General features: G+C 38.3%; 2 protein-coding genes across 2 annotated transcripts; one reads left to right on the top strand and one right to left on the bottom strand.

Moving 5' to 3' along the window:
* Nucleotides 1–4,807: 4,807 nt before the first annotated feature.
* LOC137813697 (F-box/kelch-repeat protein At3g27150) lies at nt 4,808–7,487 on the bottom strand. The gene is made up of 2 exons (XM_068616080.1): nt 6,826–7,487; nt 4,808–6,466 (listed from the first exon to the last, which is right to left on the bottom strand). The coding sequence occupies exon 2, from the start codon at nt 6,371–6,373 to the stop codon at nt 5,153–5,155; it is 1,221 nt and encodes a 406-aa protein (XP_068472181.1). The 5' UTR covers nt 6,374–6,466; nt 6,826–7,487; the 3' UTR covers nt 4,808–5,152.
* Nucleotides 7,488–9,185: 1,698 nt separating this feature from the next.
* On the top strand, nt 9,186–11,138 carry LOC137815620 (uncharacterized). The gene is made up of 3 exons (XM_068618732.1): nt 9,186–9,533; nt 9,628–10,053; nt 10,110–11,138. The coding sequence occupies exons 1-3, from the start codon at nt 9,186–9,188 to the stop codon at nt 11,136–11,138; spliced, it is 1,803 nt and encodes a 600-aa protein (XP_068474833.1).
* The last annotated feature ends 6,061 nt before the right edge of the window (nt 11,139–17,199 follow it).

Raw genomic sequence — 17,199 nt, 5'->3', positions numbered from 1 at the left:
TACCTAAATATTGTTCACAAAGACAAAAAGGAGAGTGAGTAACTTGTTTGTATTTACTAATTTGTAAAGAAATAGAGAAGAGGATTTGCAAAGAAATGAGTATTGGAGTTTCTAGCAGTTATGAGAAGAAAGGAGTGGAAAATCAACTATCATAGGAATATATTACTAGTATGCCTTTGTGTTTGTTTTGGAATAGTTCCTTTATTTCATCTCATGCCTATTAAGTTCTTCATATGAATTAATTAGGCCACAATTTTGTAATAATAATTTTTTCATATGGTTGAAAAATAAAAGAAAGTAGTATATGATAATAAATAGTATAAGTATCATTTTACTTTTGAGAAAAAATCCATGTGTTGGAGCTTGTGTCTCCCATTTTTTATTGACCATTATCAAATTTAATAAATAAATATTATTGTAATATTTATACAAAATATAATATAATTTATTTTATTACACCTTGTAATAATTTACAAGTTTTAAATAATTGTTATAGCATTATAAAGAGTTATTTTTAAAAAAATAATACTCAAAATGTTTGATGTAGAAAATACAAAAATAACTTAAAAGGTAAAGTACATATTTTTATTAGGATTAAAAATAATTTATATTTGCGAAATGCATATATTATATTAGTCTGAAATAAATTGTATATGTAATTAAATAACTAATCAATTTTTTATAAAAAATAATAATTAATAATAATAAAATAAATAAATACAGTTATTTATAATAAAAATAACTTTATATAATAATAATTATTATTATTAAAAAAATATCAAAATAATATTATTATTTAAATTTAAAATTAAAAAATGTAATTAAACTTTTTATAATTATGAATATTTAAATATTAATTTTATCTAACAATTTTCATAAATCAATAATGTGAGATAATTTGTATATTTTTTAATTGAGATTATTTTTTCTTACAATTTTTCATGTTTAGGCAATCTTTCATATTTTGTATTTTTTCTAAAGTTGTTTATTGGATAGTATCAGAGGTAATATTTTAATTGTGAACTACTAAAATGCATTATTAATTAAATAATTTTTAAAAAAATAATTTTTTTAATATAAGAGTACTAGAAATAGTTTACAAAATTTTAATTAACTCAATCTACGCAAAAATATATCATATTCATTATTCAAATATTTTTAAAGACAAGGATAAATTTGTAAACTTACATTTTAAATCATTTAAAAAAATTAAAAATTCTCTTATAACCATCACATCACTCACAAACTTCAATAAACTTTTTTCACAAATCCACTTTACATACTTTAATCTAAAAAACCTCACTTTCTTCACAAATCACTCCAAATTCACTCCCTCAAATCCTCACAAATCTCCTACCTAATTCAAACATACCATCAGTGTCTTGAGAAAATTCCTTTGGGGCAATCCCCTCTCCTTAATCAAACTTTGTAATAGTTAATTGTTTAGTGAAAGTGTGAAGGGTCTCAAAGTGTAACTTGCCCTTTCACTTATGAATTCATCTAGATTTTTTTTTTGTTTTCCTTCTAAATATCATTACTTGCACTTTCAATTTTTAGGTATGTGACAAAATAGGGCTTAATTTCTTAATCACATCCATAGTTAACCTTCTTTAAGTCTTTAAGAATTCATGTACCCACACACACTTTTGGGAAAAATCTTTCTAAAGTTTTTTATTAAGAAATTTTGCAAAAGTGGTTTAAAGAAGCCGACTAGGAAAGATTTGGTACTTAAGCGTGTCCATTAATGACCTACATCTCTTTCCTAGGAATATACTTAGTAAACATTCAACATCTTTGTTTATGAGAAAACATCACGAAAAAAAAAAGTCATTTTTGTGAAAATCTTTATCACTCATTTTTGTGATAAACTAATACAATATGGGTAGGGTCTAGTCATACATAAATCAAGTTAGGCCAAGTCAGGCTGAGAACAGGTTGCACTGAATCGGGTCAAGTCCAGGTTGGGCCGAGATAAATTAGGTTAAAGTCAAGTTAAGTTAGGCTCAGCTTAAGTAAGGTAGAGTCAAGTCGGGTCAATTCAAATTTTGACCAAGTCAAATTAGGTTGAGGCAAACCAACTCATGTTAGACCAAGTCGAGTTAAGACCATGTTAAATTGATCATGTTGAGTCAAGTTAGACCCACGTCAGGCTAGATAGAGTCAGACCTTGTCACGTCTAAGGGTAGGAATATGGGTTGGCCCGTCCCGCGCAAGGAATGCGTGCTCATTTCACTAGCCCGTCTCGCATAAGATGTAGCCCATAAAAGGATTTTTTTAAATTAAAATTTTATTAACTATTAAAAAACCTATTTCTGTTGCTTAAAAATTAAAATTTCATCCCTATTTCAATTCATTCAATTAAGATTAAAATATAAAAGAATTCAAGTATGAGGGTTCTTAGAAGGCTTGATTAAAAATAATTAAACATTTGTTCTGCATCTATTTTCCCTATATATATACACGTAAATATTAGAGTATCATATCAAAAAATTTGCTACAAAGTATTTTAATGAAGATGAATAATTTTTTAACTAGTATCTTATTGAAATCTCTTATTAATATTATTTTGTATTAACAAATTTTAAATATAAAACTTTAATTGAAACTAAATTCACTGTGACTCTTAATATTAACTTCTTTAGATGATTAAAATAAAATATTTCTTTTTTTAGTACATTAAATTCAATTTTTTTATAAAATAAAATAAAGGTCGCATTGAAATAATGGGTGAGTGAGGTGTGATTTTCTTTTACAAAAGGATAAAATAATTATTTTTTATTTACGCGGGCCAACAGGCCAACCCGTCCCGCCTAGCCCCGTTGTTGGCCCGCACGGACTGTGGTTTATGTGGGGCGGGCCTAAGTGGGCAGCGAACTAGATTAGTGAGCTCTCCCCGCATTGTTTTGGTAGCAGACCCATTGTCATCCCTAGTCAGGTAAGGATGAGATGGGCTCGACCTTGGTTGGACCCACAATGTCAGGTCAAGCCCATGTTAGGTCAAGTCCATGTCAGGTCACATTAAGTTAAGCATAGGTTGGCTTGGGTCAACCCAAGTTGGCGTAGGCTCATATCAGACTGAGTCGAACTGGGCCCAAGTCAGGTTGGTCACTAGTCAGAAAAGTATAAGTTAAGTTGGGCCTAAGTCATTCAAAGTTATCAGGTCAAGTCTAAGTCAATCTCAATTGAAGCTCGAGTAGGTTAGATTGGGTCAAACACAAATAAGTCTGGGTTAGCCCAGGTCAGGTTAAACTGGATTGGGTCTGACCCAGGTTAAGACGGGATTAGGTCAAGTTGAGCCCAAATCAGTTTCGGTTAAGTCTGAGTGAGTCAATGTTGGGTTGGTCATGCCTAACCTATGTTAGGATGAGTTAGACTGACTCAATCTCAAGTCAAGCTTTGTTAGGTTGGGCTAAGTTGAAGTCGGCTGAAGTCGAGGTTAGGCTGAGTTAGACAGGGCCAAGGTCAGATTGAGTTGGTCATCCTGAGTTCGAGCCAAGTTGTGTCAAGCCAATGTTAGGTTTGATCTATGTTAGGAAATGTCTAATCAAGTTGGATTCAAGTGATGAAAGGTTGGGTTAGGTTGAGTCGAGCCTAAGTCATGCTAGGACGAGTTGGGCCTTGAGAAGTTGAATGGTCCTCAACCTTAAAAATACTAAAAATTAATTGAAAAACAAATTATAATTAATGTAAAGTATTTAGGGGTCAATTTACATTTTAAATTTTTAAAACCTCATACAATTTTTAAAAAGGTAAAAAAGTTAATTGAAATTATTAAGAAGTGAACTTTAAGCCTAACTCAACCTTATAAAACTAACTTTATAAGGTTGAGTTAGGCTTAAAGTTTAGTTCTTAATATGGTATTAGAGTCATCTAGAGTCTATCCTAGTAAGTGTTTGTTGAGCTTATCAAACCACCCGCTATCGGACCATCCATAAATATGTAGTCTCACGCACGAGTTGGCAGGTCTTGACGTGAGGGGTGTGTTGAAGATCCCACATCGACTAGATATAAGGACGTATAATAGTATATAAGTGGGTGCAAATCTCACCTTAAAAGCTGGTTTTATAAGGTTGAGTTGGACTTAAAGTTTAGTTCTTAATAGAAATTTTGTACTGGATGAAACCCAGTTTAACCTTAGCACTCTTTTATGTGAAGGGTTTGGATGCTCAAACTTATTAATAGGTCAATAAAAAAGAGTTTATTTTAGGTATGGGATGAGTTTGACCATTAACTATGGATCAAATGTACATCCCTGCTCATATATCATCTAACCATGCAAAAATTGGAGCAAAAGAGCGTCCAGACCTGAAGGAAGATTAATTATATAAACTTAACGCAAATGCTATGCAGAGGACAAGTTTGTCATTGATAGTTGTACATGTTACTCATGCACCAAAATTTAATTGTGAAATGATAACACAATCCCAAAGTCAATTTGGTATCTCGAGGTTCAAATAGCTGAACTTTGTCTCCTTTTAAACTTGAAATAAAGATTTCAGAAAATATGTAATTTATATGATTTTAAATTAAATAAATTACTTCAGATACAAAAAAAATTCAATTGGGAAGTATTGAAGAAAAGAAGGAAAAAAAATCGTGCAATTAATGAAAAACAAAATGCTTTCCAAATATTCTTCCTGTGTCCGCTCTGGTTTTCCTATTGTTTTTTCTTTGAACGAAAACATAACCAGTGGGAAATATTACTGCTCAGAGTTTTGAAATGACTAAATAAAATTACCTTGATATATATAGTAGTGGGAACCTGAGAAAGAACTGAAAAGTATTTTGAACATGGCAACTCAAGCAATGAACCAAAGGATTAAAATTTGATGATATCCAGTAACATGATTTGAAATGTAGCATAATCAGCAGAAGAAGGGAAAAGATAGCACTTGAGGTTAGAATCTCCTTATCTGGTTTTCATCACCAACAATAATTGGATATTCCTTGCCATTTTCACTCTCCTATTAAGCTAAAGATTAAAGGTAGAAGATACGTACGCTAATAAGTTGTTTTAAAAAGTCACACCAACATGTAACAAAATAGAAACAAAGATCAATCATCAGATGACAAGCTTGTTGTAATGAAACTCCATATTGACCTCCAAGTTTTATTTAGATGGTTTTCGAGCTCTTGTTGTTCAAATAAAAATTCAGGTCCACATCACAGCACAATTGCGGATAAAGTGACTGAGCTGAATGCTGCTACATCCAATTTGCCTCCACCTGAATTTCTCACCAGCAGGATCAGGAGAACCAGTGTACATACACATGGCTCGCTCTCTGTGTGGCACAGAAGGTGCACCAATCACAAGCAACTCATCACCAAGAGATTTAAAAGCCACACCCCAACCTCTTTGTGCATCAGCTCTCACAGGAACCACTCCCAAAGTTTTCCATGAATTGCTTCCCTTCATATACGCTTTCAGCTCATTTGAAGAAGCATCCAGTGTGTACAACTCATTGTTGACAACAGCAAGAAGAGGTGGAGACTGTGAATCAAAAAGAGGAATACCCTTCCACATGTCAGGAATCAAGTTCCAACTGTTTGTCTTCCCATCAAAGAATTCGCCACAAGTGAGGTTCCTCTTATGCTCATCTCGCCCTCCAAGGACATAGAACTTGCTATCCATGAAGCAACCTGAGCAAAACCTCCTCCTTTTGTTCATCCTTGGTAGGGGCTTCCAACGCTGGCTTTCAGAGTTGTACATCTCAGCAGAATCCAAAACTTGGGTGTATGTTGCATCATCACCCCCAGCAACAAAAGCAATAGCACCAGATGTGGCTGATGCAAAAAGACACCTTGGGTTTATCATAGATGGCCCTTTGAGCCATTCATTATTTGTTGAATCAAACCTCCAAGTTACAGCCCCATCAATCTCCTTGCCTGAGACTAATAGGTGGGATCCTGCACAGAATGACTCCTTGTCTCCAAACTCAAAATTATAATCTGATTGAATAGGAGGGAGCTTCCTGCTTGACATGAAAGGCCACTCCATTCCCCACCAATTGCTTTCTCCACTAGCTAACATAAACACAGATGGTTCTTTCAGTCCCAACTCTTTCCTGATTTTGTAGATCTCGCCACTCCTCGCTAGCCCCAAGAACCGCTTGTTTAGAGAGCACAATTTCCAATGCTGTGACCTTGGAAATCTTGCCAAGATTGAAGTCTCTAGCTCGTCACTAATAGTCAGAACATTACTATAATCTGCATCCTGAGGTAAAGGTTCATCTTCAGTAGTAGAGGAACCATTGCCACCTGAGGGTGATAACTCCACAACTCTCATCTTTTTCGCACTATGACTGAAACAAAAGCCACTAACAAAGGTTGAGACAGGTAATGCTTTTTTTCTGGTCATATCATAATAGATCATTTGCAGGCAAATCTTCCTTCAATATGCCCCTTTGTTAACTGTTGATTAGGGAAACCTTTTACCCTCTTTTACAGCCAATAAAATTGCCTGTAACTGCAGACAGAAAATCCAGACAAAAAATATCAGCAACAACTCTTGTAGACATATGAACAAGAAACAGACACTGAAATCCAGCAAAAAGTACTATTCCAATTTCAAAAAAGTAAAAAATAACAAATCAGATGTTAAGAAACAGATAGAGTTTTCTTTACTGGTCAAAATTAGAAGAACTCTATGAAAATAAAAATAAATCTTGTGACATATATGTGTAAGACACTGATTTAAGCATTTCCATTTGTTGATTAACAAAAGTACAGGCAAAATAAGATTAATGTGAATTTCCGCCAGAGTAACTAAAACTTATAGATGAATATAATCAGAAGAGATTAATAAATGGATCAAGAGATGCTTACCCTAATGAGAGACGCCCCCAACACAAAAACTAAAAAACTTTACATCATACCGGCGTTATATAGAATAACAAAGAAGGAGCAGAAATTGATTTGGAAGTGGAAGTGAAGAAAAGTGAAGATTTTGAGACATGGGTTTGTGGCTGTTTATTTAGCCATTAAGAAGAGTAACGTCCATAACACAACATTGCTTACACATAGGCGAAAAGAGAGAGAAGAAGTAAAAACACTTGAAAAGGAGAAGACAAGTCAAAGGCAGCCATAAATGGAGTGCGAGCGTTACACAACATGCAATGAAAACAAAGAGAAAAGAGACGTTGGGAGTGAGTTGAAGCTAAGAACGCAACATCATGAGATGGAAGGAAGAGAGTGAAGAAGAAGAAAAGAGTGAGTTGGAATGTTGCAGAAGAAACTTAAGACGAGAAAGAAGTGAGAGAGATCCAACATAGAGACACCAACCATTTGGAGGAAACATATGCTTAATTTTAGTATATGCTTTTTATATTAATTTCTTGTGTGGAATATGAAAGAAAGCCAAAAACCATAATGTAAGTATTTAAATGGCAGGGTGGCAGCATGAGCATGGGATTTTATAATTCCCCATTTGGGAAAAGAGAAGAGAGAGAAGTGAGTGTGGTGTGCAGAGTGAGTGAGTAGAGCAGTCCAATGAGAAAGAATAAAGAATGAAAATAAATAATGTTATGGAGAAGAAAGGGACATGGGCGGCTCTCTCTTAGAAAACGGTTGGCGTGGAAGAGTAGGAAAGGAAAGGAAAAAATGTTAAATTAATGAAATTTTCTATTCCTGCTTATCTTATCATATATTTTTTTTTTTACTTTAACAGCTAATTGGTTTCCATTAAGTCACGTGTGGATTTTCACATTCAGTATCTTTTTACACCCTATCGATCAATGTTAGGAGCAATATGACCATTAAAAAAATAACTTTCATATTTATAAAAAAAAAAATAAAGTAAATTCTCAAAATATCATAGTCATTCTCTAAAATTATAATAAGTTGAAGGTTAGTCAAATTATTGGTATTTCACCGTTTGAATATTATTAATAAAAGTAAAATATAAAAAGAAGAGATTTCGATAATAATTTCTCTTTTGCCGTATATTAATTACTAAAAATTAATTAAATAATTTATTCTGTAAATCTACGGGATTAGAAATAAATAAATAATGTTTATATGTTACCGATTTTATGTATTTCGTTTTAGGTTGAGTATTGAACACTTTTCATTCTGATTAATAATTTGCATTAGCTTTGACTAATGGTTTATCTTGAATTTTTATTTTTAACTTATTCAAAAGTTAACTATTAAGTTCTAGAAAGTGTGACGTCTAACAGATAGAAGTATTAAATCTATTGTGAAATATAATTTTGAGGTATGAATAAGTAATGAAGTTATTATTATTGTTATATAATAATGAATTTTGATTATATATACTTTATATTGTTTTCATAATTTTGATTAATAATAAATTTATAAGATTTAAGATTTTGACGATATAAAGTACAACCATTTTTCTCTCTAATTCATATACATGATGTAACAAAAAAAGAAAAATCTCGTACACTAAGAGTAATAGGTCTTGTATCAACCAGTCTTCGGACTTCGGCATTAACCACAGTTATGATGGGCCCCGAAGGCTAGATCTCACGAGGAGCATGGGTCAGGGTCCCGCGAAGCACGCGAGGTAAGGTGGTCGAGGTGTGCTTGGCATCGGGAGTGAAGGGCGAGGAGGCCTCAGACCTCGATGACCCGAACAGTAAAGATAAGCCAAAAGAGGTGGTTTCCAAGCCACACTCCAGTTATCAGTAAGGGAGAAGCCTAGACCACGAGGGATCCGTGCATGGGATGTGAGTGACGCGGTCAGAGAGTGACACAGTTAAAGAGCCACTGGGAGACGACTCGGGAGGGTCACGTTCCCAGGGGTGATCTGCATGCATGGCACGTGGACAGCTAGGGGACTCCTAAAATGAATGATCCCAGAGATTGGGTGCATGAGTTGGTACCCAAGTGGTCATCTCGTCAGAGGTTGCACTCCAGTAAGGACGTCTTAAGTGCTAAGTTACCTTAAGAGAAGGTGACAGTGGCGCTAAGGGACACCTACAGTGGACATAGTTACAGTTAAACAGAAATAGCAAAGACTCTCAAGTATATAAAGGGTAACAACCAACAGAATAAGGTACGCATTCCTAAGTCCAGTAACACACACAAAATACATACACAGAGCTCTTAGAAGTTGGAGTTTTTGGTGTTTCTTTGCCCGGTGTTTGACTTGAGCGTTGGAGTGCAAACGGTGTGGATCTGTTGTGCCAATCGGTGGCGAAGGTCTTACCCTACAACAGGTCATGGAGATGATGCAGGGCCTTCAAGAAGCAATGGCAGCGGCAAGAACTAAGCAAGAACGCATTCAGATTAATCTGGCTGCGTCGCAAGCAAGAAACGAAGAGCTACACCGAACCAATGAGGAGTTGCGGCGTGAGTTGCGGAATCAGGCAAGGGATCGAAAGGTGGAGGAGCAAGAGGGTGCTACGCCTCCTAGAGAATTCCCAATGCCTTTCTCGCAGGCGATTATGGATGCTGTGATACCAGCTACGTTCGTGGGACCAAAAGCCACATTCATTGGGATGGAGGATCCAGAGGCTCATCTTACAGCTTTCCATACACAGATGATACTGGTTGGTGGTTCTGATGAGGTAAAGGTGCAAATTGTTCATGAGCACGTTGGTAGGGACGACGATGGATTGGTTCATCAGCCTCCCTGATGGCCATGTAACGTCATTTGCCCAGTTGTCAAAGTTGTTCAGGGAACAGTACATTGCGAATCGCGCTGCCCCACCAAATTCTTACGATCTTTTCGACGTAAGGCAGTACCAGGATGTGTCGCTGAAGGAGTTTGTTAACATTTTTGGGGCGCAAGTGGTGAAGGTTAACACCAAGGACGAGACGATGATAATTCATGCGTTCAGAAAGGGGATTTGTCTAGGGCCTTTCAGTGAATCACTCATCAGAAGCCACCCCAAAACCTTTGCTGAGATCAGACGTCGTGCGGTGGCTCACATCACAGCGGAAGGGGAAGTGAATGAGAAGCACACTTGTGTTGTTCCCACGCGCCCACGTGCGCCAACGCGTGCGCAGCCCATGAGAGTGCATGAGGCCGCAACGGAGAAGAGGAGCCATGGGAAGAAGCAACCCTATGAACCCAGGAAGCCTCAGGTTAGGGGCGTGCAAGGGAGAATAAGCCTGTGAGGCATAACTTTATGGTGGAGTAGAAAGATCTGATAGCCGTGCCCAACATAGCAGAAAGGTTGAGGACACCACCTAAGTCTGACAAGAAGTTGGGACCTCACAAGGAGGCTTGGTGTGAGTTTCACAAAGTGTTTAGTCACCCCATTAGCAACTGCTTGGCGTTGGGACACCAGTTGGATGAGCTGGTGAAGAGTGGGTTCCTAAATGACTATTTGGCGGAGCCAGAGGGGACTGAGACCCCAACAGCGTCAGGAGAGGATCAGGGGCATGAAATGCCCGTTCATGGTGAAATCCACACCATCTCGGGGGGTTTCTCAGGTGGAGGGAGTACTGCCTCTCAGCACAAGAGGTATGCACGATCGGTGATGTCAGTGGAGGTGCAAGCAGTGAATGACGTGCTCGATGTCGACCTTACTTTCACAAAGGCCGATCTTCGAGATATCGTTCCTCACGACAATGAACCTGTGGTGATTTATGTTGTAACCGCGGGAAGGAAGGTGCACCGAGTGTTAGTGAACCAAGGCAGCTCGGCGGATGTGATGTTTTGTTCCACCTTTAATAAGCTGCAGTTGTCTCCCGATCAGCTGAGGCCATACACTGGGTGCTTGTATGGCTTCGCAGGGGACCAGGTGAAGGTACAGGGGCATTTGGAGCTGAGGACAACCTTCACGGATGGCTTTGCATCCCGCACGGAGAACATAAGGTACTTGGTGGTTAACGCTTCCTCAGCCTATAATGTTCTGTTGGGAAGACCAGCTTTGAATAGGCTAAGGGCGGTAGCATCAACACGCCACATGAAGATGAAGTTGCCGGACTTGAGCGGGAAGGTGATAACCATCAACTCGGATCAGCAAGAGGCTAATAAGTGCTACGAGAACAGCCTCAAGACCAAGAGGGGGGTGTTCATGGTTACAGAGCGCCCACCCAGCAGAGACGGGGACGCCCGCACAGGGATCTCCCGCGTAGAAAGCGCTCGGGAGAGGCGACCCGAGCCAGCAGAGGACATTGTGGAGACACAGATCGGGGGTAGAACGTTTAAGCTTGGTAAGTAATGGCATTCTCATGGAGCTCTTCTTGGATGTTGTGAAAATGGTGCAGAAGCTATGGATTGAAATGGGCAAGATCCTCCTAGGAGTTGTGGTGATCTTGAAGGTGCATGATGAGTATGGAAGAAGGGAGGTTCGGCCAGCCCTTTGATAGATGGTGAAGATGAAGATTAGGTCCTAGAAACTAGGCAAAAGCAATGTATGACACAATGTGGGCAGCATAACATTACTCTCATTAATCTTGAAAATACAAGTGATGGGCTTCTCCTTTTATAGGCTAAGGAGGCCGTAAATCCTAAGCTAAGAGAAGATGAAATGCTACCTAAATGAAATGGAAATTACTCCACATGGAGCACATGGGCACATGGCCGGCCATGTGAGGCAATGTTCTAGAATGTGCACAAAATCTAGGGTAAATCACATGTAAGACAAGTTTATGCTTTCTAACACTACAGTAACTACTAAGCCACCCCTAATGGGCCTCCATGTAGCATGTATAAGTTCTTCTCCCTCCAATCCGTTGCTTGACCCATTTGTGCGTGAAGGTGCTTGGTCATGGACCTAGTGATAGGTCCTAGACGGTCTAGGCTTACTCCTAGACGCTCCTTTTGTAGTCGCCCCTCATCTTGTGCTAGACGCTCTCCTCTTGAGTCTAGACGCTCTCCTCTTGAGTCTAGACGCTCCCCACATGGGTCTAGACGGTCTAGACTTGGAACTTGGCTTTCATAGTGTGGTGAGCTTGACCCTCCTCCATCATCCGCTCCCCCTTGGAAAGGATTTGTCCTCAAATCCAGCTCGTCCTCGTCGTCATTGGTACCTACAAATGGAGAAATATCAATTACATTAAAAGTGTCATGTACTCCATATTCAAGAGGTAGGTCCAATTTGTATGCATTGTTATTGACTCGCTTGAGGACTTGAAAGGGTCCATCACCTCGGGGACTTAGTTTGGACTTCCTTTGAGTTGGAAATCGATCTTTGCGAAGGTGAAGCCAAACTAAGTCTCCTTCCTCAAAAATTATTTCTTTCTTCCCTTTATTGTTGTATTTGGTGTACTTCTCATTTTGTTGTTGTATTTGGATTTTAATCTTCTCATGCATTTTCTTTATAAAATCGGCTTTTATTACTCCTTCCTTATGCACAAATTCTTGTGGATTAGGGAGAGGTAACAAATCCATAGGTGTGAGAGGATTAAATCCATATACTACTTCAAAAGGAGAAGCATTAGTAGTCTTGTGGACTACTCGGTTGTAAGCAAACTCAATGTGGGGAAGATACTCATCCCAAGATTTATGGTTTCCCTTCATGATAGCCCTAAGCATAGTCCTAAGAGATCGGTTGACTACTTCAGTTTGGCCATCCGTTTTAGGATGACAAGAAGTTGAAAATTGTAGTCTTGTTCCAAGTTTGCCCCAAAGAGTTTTCCAAAAGTGGCTTATGAACTTGGGATCTCTATCGGATACTATACTTCTAGGGAGACCATGAAGTCTCACCACTTCTCTAAAGAAGAGTCTAGAAATATTTTGAGCATCATCTACCTTGTGGCAAGGAATAAAATGGGACATCTTGCTAAAACGGTCCACTACCACAAAGATAGAGTCATGGCCTCTTGCAGTCCTAGGGAGTCCTAAAATGAAATCCATGCTAATGTCTTCCCAAGGAGCATTTGCAATCGGCAAAGGGGTGTAGAGTCCATGAGGCATTGTTCTAGACTTTGCTTTTAAACATGATATGCATCTAGAACAATGTCTTTGGACATCTTTTCTCATGTGTGGCCAACAAAATTTTTCTTTCAAAAGGTCTAGAGTCTTATCAACTCCAAAATGGCCCATGAGTCCCCTCTCATGTGATTCCTTGACAAGGAGTTTCCTATGTGTGCCTTGGGGAATGCAACGTTTTCCTTCTTTAAAAAGATATCCCTCGGCCACATAGTACCCTCCTTGCGCTCTATGTTGACATTGGGCATAGATGGATGAAAGTTCTTGATCCTCTTGGTAAAGCTCTCTTATGTGATCAAATCCAAGAATTTGGGCACCCAATTTTGAAAAGAGTGTATGCCGTCTTGAAAGAGCATCAACCACTATATTGGTGCTTCCTTTCTTGTATTTGATTACATAAGGAAATTGTTCAAGAAACTCCATCCATTTAGCATGTCGCTTGTTGAGCTTGTGTTGGCCCTTTAAATATTTTAAAGACTCGTGATCACTATGGATGACAAATTCTTTGGACACAAGGTAGTGTTCCCAAGTCTTTAGGGCTCGCACAAGAGCATAGAGCTCTTTGTCATAGGTGAGATAGTTGAGGGTGGCACCATGGAGTTTTTCACTAAAATATGCAATGGGGTGTCCACCTTGCAACAATATCGCACCTATGCCTACTCCCGATGCATCACATTCTATCTCGAAAGTTTTGGAAAAATTTGGAAGAGCTAGAATTGGTGCATTGGTGAGTTGAGCCTTTAGCCTTTGGAAGGCTTGCTCATGCTTATCATTCCAACAAAATGCAACATCTTTTTTTACAAGTTCATTCAAAGGAGAAGCTAGACTTGAAAAATTAGGCACAAACCTTCTATAGAAGCTAGCTAACCCATAAAAACTCCTTACATCACTTACATTTTTTGGAGTGGGCCACTCTCGAATGGCTTTGATTTTCTCGGGGTTAACATGCACCCCCCTTTTGTTGACTATGAAACCTAAGAAAACTACACTATCTACACAAAAGGTGCACTTATCCCTATTGGCAAAAAGACTATTTTTCCTAAGCACTAGAAGAACTTCCCTAAGGTGACTTAGATGGTCTTCTAGGGTTTTACTATACACTAGGATATCATCAAAATAAACTACTACATATTTACCTATGCAATCTCTCAAGGTATGATTCATGAGCCTCATGAATGTACTAGGGGCATTAGTGAGCCCAAAGGGCATCACCAACCACTCATATAATCCAAATTTGGTCTTAAAAGCGGTTTTCCATTCATCACCCTCTTTGATTCTAATTTGGTGACATCCACTTTTAAGGTCAATTTTAGAGAATATGGTTGACCCATGTAGTTCATCAAGCATGTCATCAAGCCTTGGGATTGGATGCCTATACTTGATGGTGATATTGTTAATTGCTCGACAATCAGAACACATGCGCCATTTTCCATCTTTTTTGGGCACCAACAAGACAGGTACAGCACAAGAGCTTAGGCTCTTTTGAACCCAACCCTTCTCCAACAAGTCTTGAACTTGTGATTCTATCTCCTTGGTTTCCTCGGGGTTTGTTCTACAGGCGGGCCTATTTGGTAGGCTTGCCCCCGGAATGAAGTCAATTTAATGTTCTATACCTTTAATGGGAGGGAGTCCAATGAGTCCCTCATTAGAGAATATATCTTCAAATTCACTTAAAAGTTTTTCTATTTGAGGAGGTAGACTCATGAGTTCATTACTTGTGGCAGTGCATGTAAGTGTTCCTTTACAAAAGACTAGGCTTGGTTGTTCAACAAGAAGCAAATTTTCCAAAACGTTTTCAAAAGGTTTTTCTTGTTGAGCAACCTTGTGGGAAGGAACACTCTTCTCCCACGCCTTCCTATCCCTAAGGATTTTCTCTTTTTCTAGCACTTTTTTTTTTATTTTCCTCATCCCTCTTATGTTTCATTTGTATTTGGTCTTTCACCACTTGAGAATGTGGTAAAGAACTAAGTACAAATTTCTTATGCTTGTGGGTGAAGGAAATCTCGTTAGTGAGACCATCATGCAAGGTTTTCTTGTCAAATTGTCATGGTCTCCCTAATAAGATGTGGCAAGCTTCCATAGGCACTACATCACATAAAACCTTGTCTTTGTAGTTCCCTATGGAAAACTTGATTTCCACTTGCTTATCTACACTTAGTTCCCCATTTTCATTAATCCATTGCAATTTGTAAGGTTTTGGGTGAGGAACTACTTGTAGATTAAGCTTATCCACCATTCTAGCACTACAACAATTACAACTAGATCCACTATCCAAAATGAGGGAACATATATTTTCTAAAACATTGCCTCTTGTATGAAATATGTTCTCCCTTCGTGTTTCCATGGATGTGCTAGGGTGATTGTTGAGGGTTCTCCTAATCATTAGCAATTCTCCCTCTAGTGGAGCTACCCTCTCATCCTCTCCCCCTTCCTCTCTCTCACTAGGCTCTTCCTCGCCACTAGTGTATTCATCTACACCCTTTAAAAACAAAGTCCTTTGGTTTGGGCATTGTGCTTGCACATGCCCTCTTCCATAGCACTTAAAACACTTAACATCTCTAGCTCGGATGGGTGGGGTGGAGGTTTCTTTGGTTAAGGGTTTGGTAGGTTCTTTTTTTTCTTCTCTTGATGTGCTACCCTCCCTTCTATATTCTTTCTTGGGATAAAAGCTAGAGTAGGAACTCACCCTTTGACTTGAAGTTTTGCGCAAGATTTGTTGTTTACCTTTAATGCAAAGTTGAACCAAGTCATTCAAGTCTTGGTAGGGAAGGAGTTCTACCCTATCTCTTATCTCAAGTGAAAGGCCACTAAGGAACCTAGCTATGGTGGTGTCCTCCTCTTCCCTAATTGATGTTCTCATCATGTAGAGCTCCATTTTCTGCCTATACTTTTCCACACTCATGTTCTTTTGTTGGAGTCTTTGGAGCTTGTCCATTAACTCCCTATGGTAGTAGAAAGGTATGTGGCGACGTCTTAGGGCTCCCCTAAGGTCATTCCAATACGTAATGGGAGGTTCCCTATGAAGACGTCTTTCTCTTTCGAGAGAGGTCCACCAATACATGGCGTTCCCTTGGAAGCTAAGGGCGGCTAGGGGTACCTTGCGTTCTTCACTCACCCTATGGCAAGCAAAGAGTTGTTCTACTTTCATCTCCTAATCTAGGTAGATTTCTACATTCTCCTTACCATGGAAGTGAGGTAGGTCTACTCTAACCTCCCTTGGCCCCTCTTGCTCCCTTTGCCTATTTCTTCTAGGGGGTGGTTGGTAATAGTCATTGATTCTAAGGCTTCCCTCCCCTAGAGACTCATTACTTTTAGAATAGGATGCATGAGTATGAGTTTTATTTTTTATTTTTGTGACTTCTCTTCTTGGGCTTTAGTCAACTCATTCATTTTAGTCTCATTCTCCAATTGTCTAAATGAAATCATTTGCACAGCTTGTGAAACTTCTTTCAAAAGAGTTTTTATAGATTTTACTTCACTTTCAATAGACTTTGCAGAATGAGAAGAAAAAGACATGACTAAAGCTTTGTGTATACAAGTATTTTACCTTGAGAAAATTTAGGAAAGTCAAAGAAGGTAGTTTTCCAGGTAAGGGAGGTGAGTCACAGTGGACTACTTAAATACCAAGCCTTTCCCTTAGCCAAAAACTATCCCTCAATGTCTTCACACAAAGCTTTCTCTTAGTAAACCACTTGGAACACAATTAAGTTGGAGAAATCAGATTTTAATGCAAGAAAACAATGCAAGCTAACTAATTAACCAAGCAAGAATTAACAAAGCTTAAACAAAGCAACACAATTGAAAAGCGTAACTAATTAAGCAAGGAAATGCAATTAAAAACAATTAACAATTTCTAAACTAGATAGTTCTACACTAGTCGGCCCTAGGTGAGGCTTCTTGGACACTTGGAGCCCTTGAAGACACACTCACCGTCTAATCACGTAATTAAAGAAGTAATTAACAAAACTTAAGTTGCAAAGAAAATTAAGAAAACTCCCTTTGTTGATCTTTTTTTTGCTATTGGCACTTCCTTGGTTGTCTTTTCTTTGTTGGGCCCTCCAAGTCTTTGTGGTGTTTTTGGTAGGTATTTGTTTCTGCCCTTGCCTTTGTTCCTCTTAGAATTAGGGAAATAATTCTCCAATCCAGCACCTATCAAGCAACTAGACCTAACTCAAGTCAAATTTCCATACAAATAAGCACCAATTGAGAATCAATCCAGCACCAAATTTAGAGGCCAAAGAATTAAAGCAAGAAACAATTTAATTGGAAAAACAGTACCACACAAATGGAGTTAAATTGTGACAACTAGAAAGAGTTCCAAAGAAATATTAGACAAGCAAATAAAGGTA

Source organism: Phaseolus vulgaris, chromosome 1 (genome assembly GCF_000499845.2).
Source record: "Phaseolus vulgaris cultivar G19833 chromosome 1, P. vulgaris v2.0, whole genome shotgun sequence".
Lineage (NCBI taxonomy): Eukaryota > Viridiplantae > Streptophyta > Magnoliopsida > Fabales > Fabaceae > Phaseolus > Phaseolus vulgaris.
The sequence above is the reverse complement of the archived record's forward strand: the minus strand, read 5'-3'. Positions and strand labels throughout refer to the sequence as shown.

Excerpts from the sequence above, each read along its gene's own strand:
- LOC137813697 (XM_068616080.1), bottom strand. The coding sequence starts at position 6,373 with ATGATCTATTATGATATGACCAGAAAAAAAGCATTACCTGTCTCAACC.
- LOC137815620 (XM_068618732.1), top strand. The coding sequence starts at position 9,186 with ATGGAGATGATGCAGGGCCTTCAAGAAGCAATGGCAGCGGCAAGAACT. Across the intron at positions 9,534-9,627 it reads TGGTTGGTGGTTCTGATGAG|TTGTCAAAGTTGTTCAGGGA; the intron begins GTAAAGGTGCAA and ends TCATTTGCCCAG. Across the intron at positions 10,054-10,109 it reads ATGAACCCAGGAAGCCTCAG|AAAGATCTGATAGCCGTGCC; the intron begins GTTAGGGGCGTG and ends ATGGTGGAGTAG.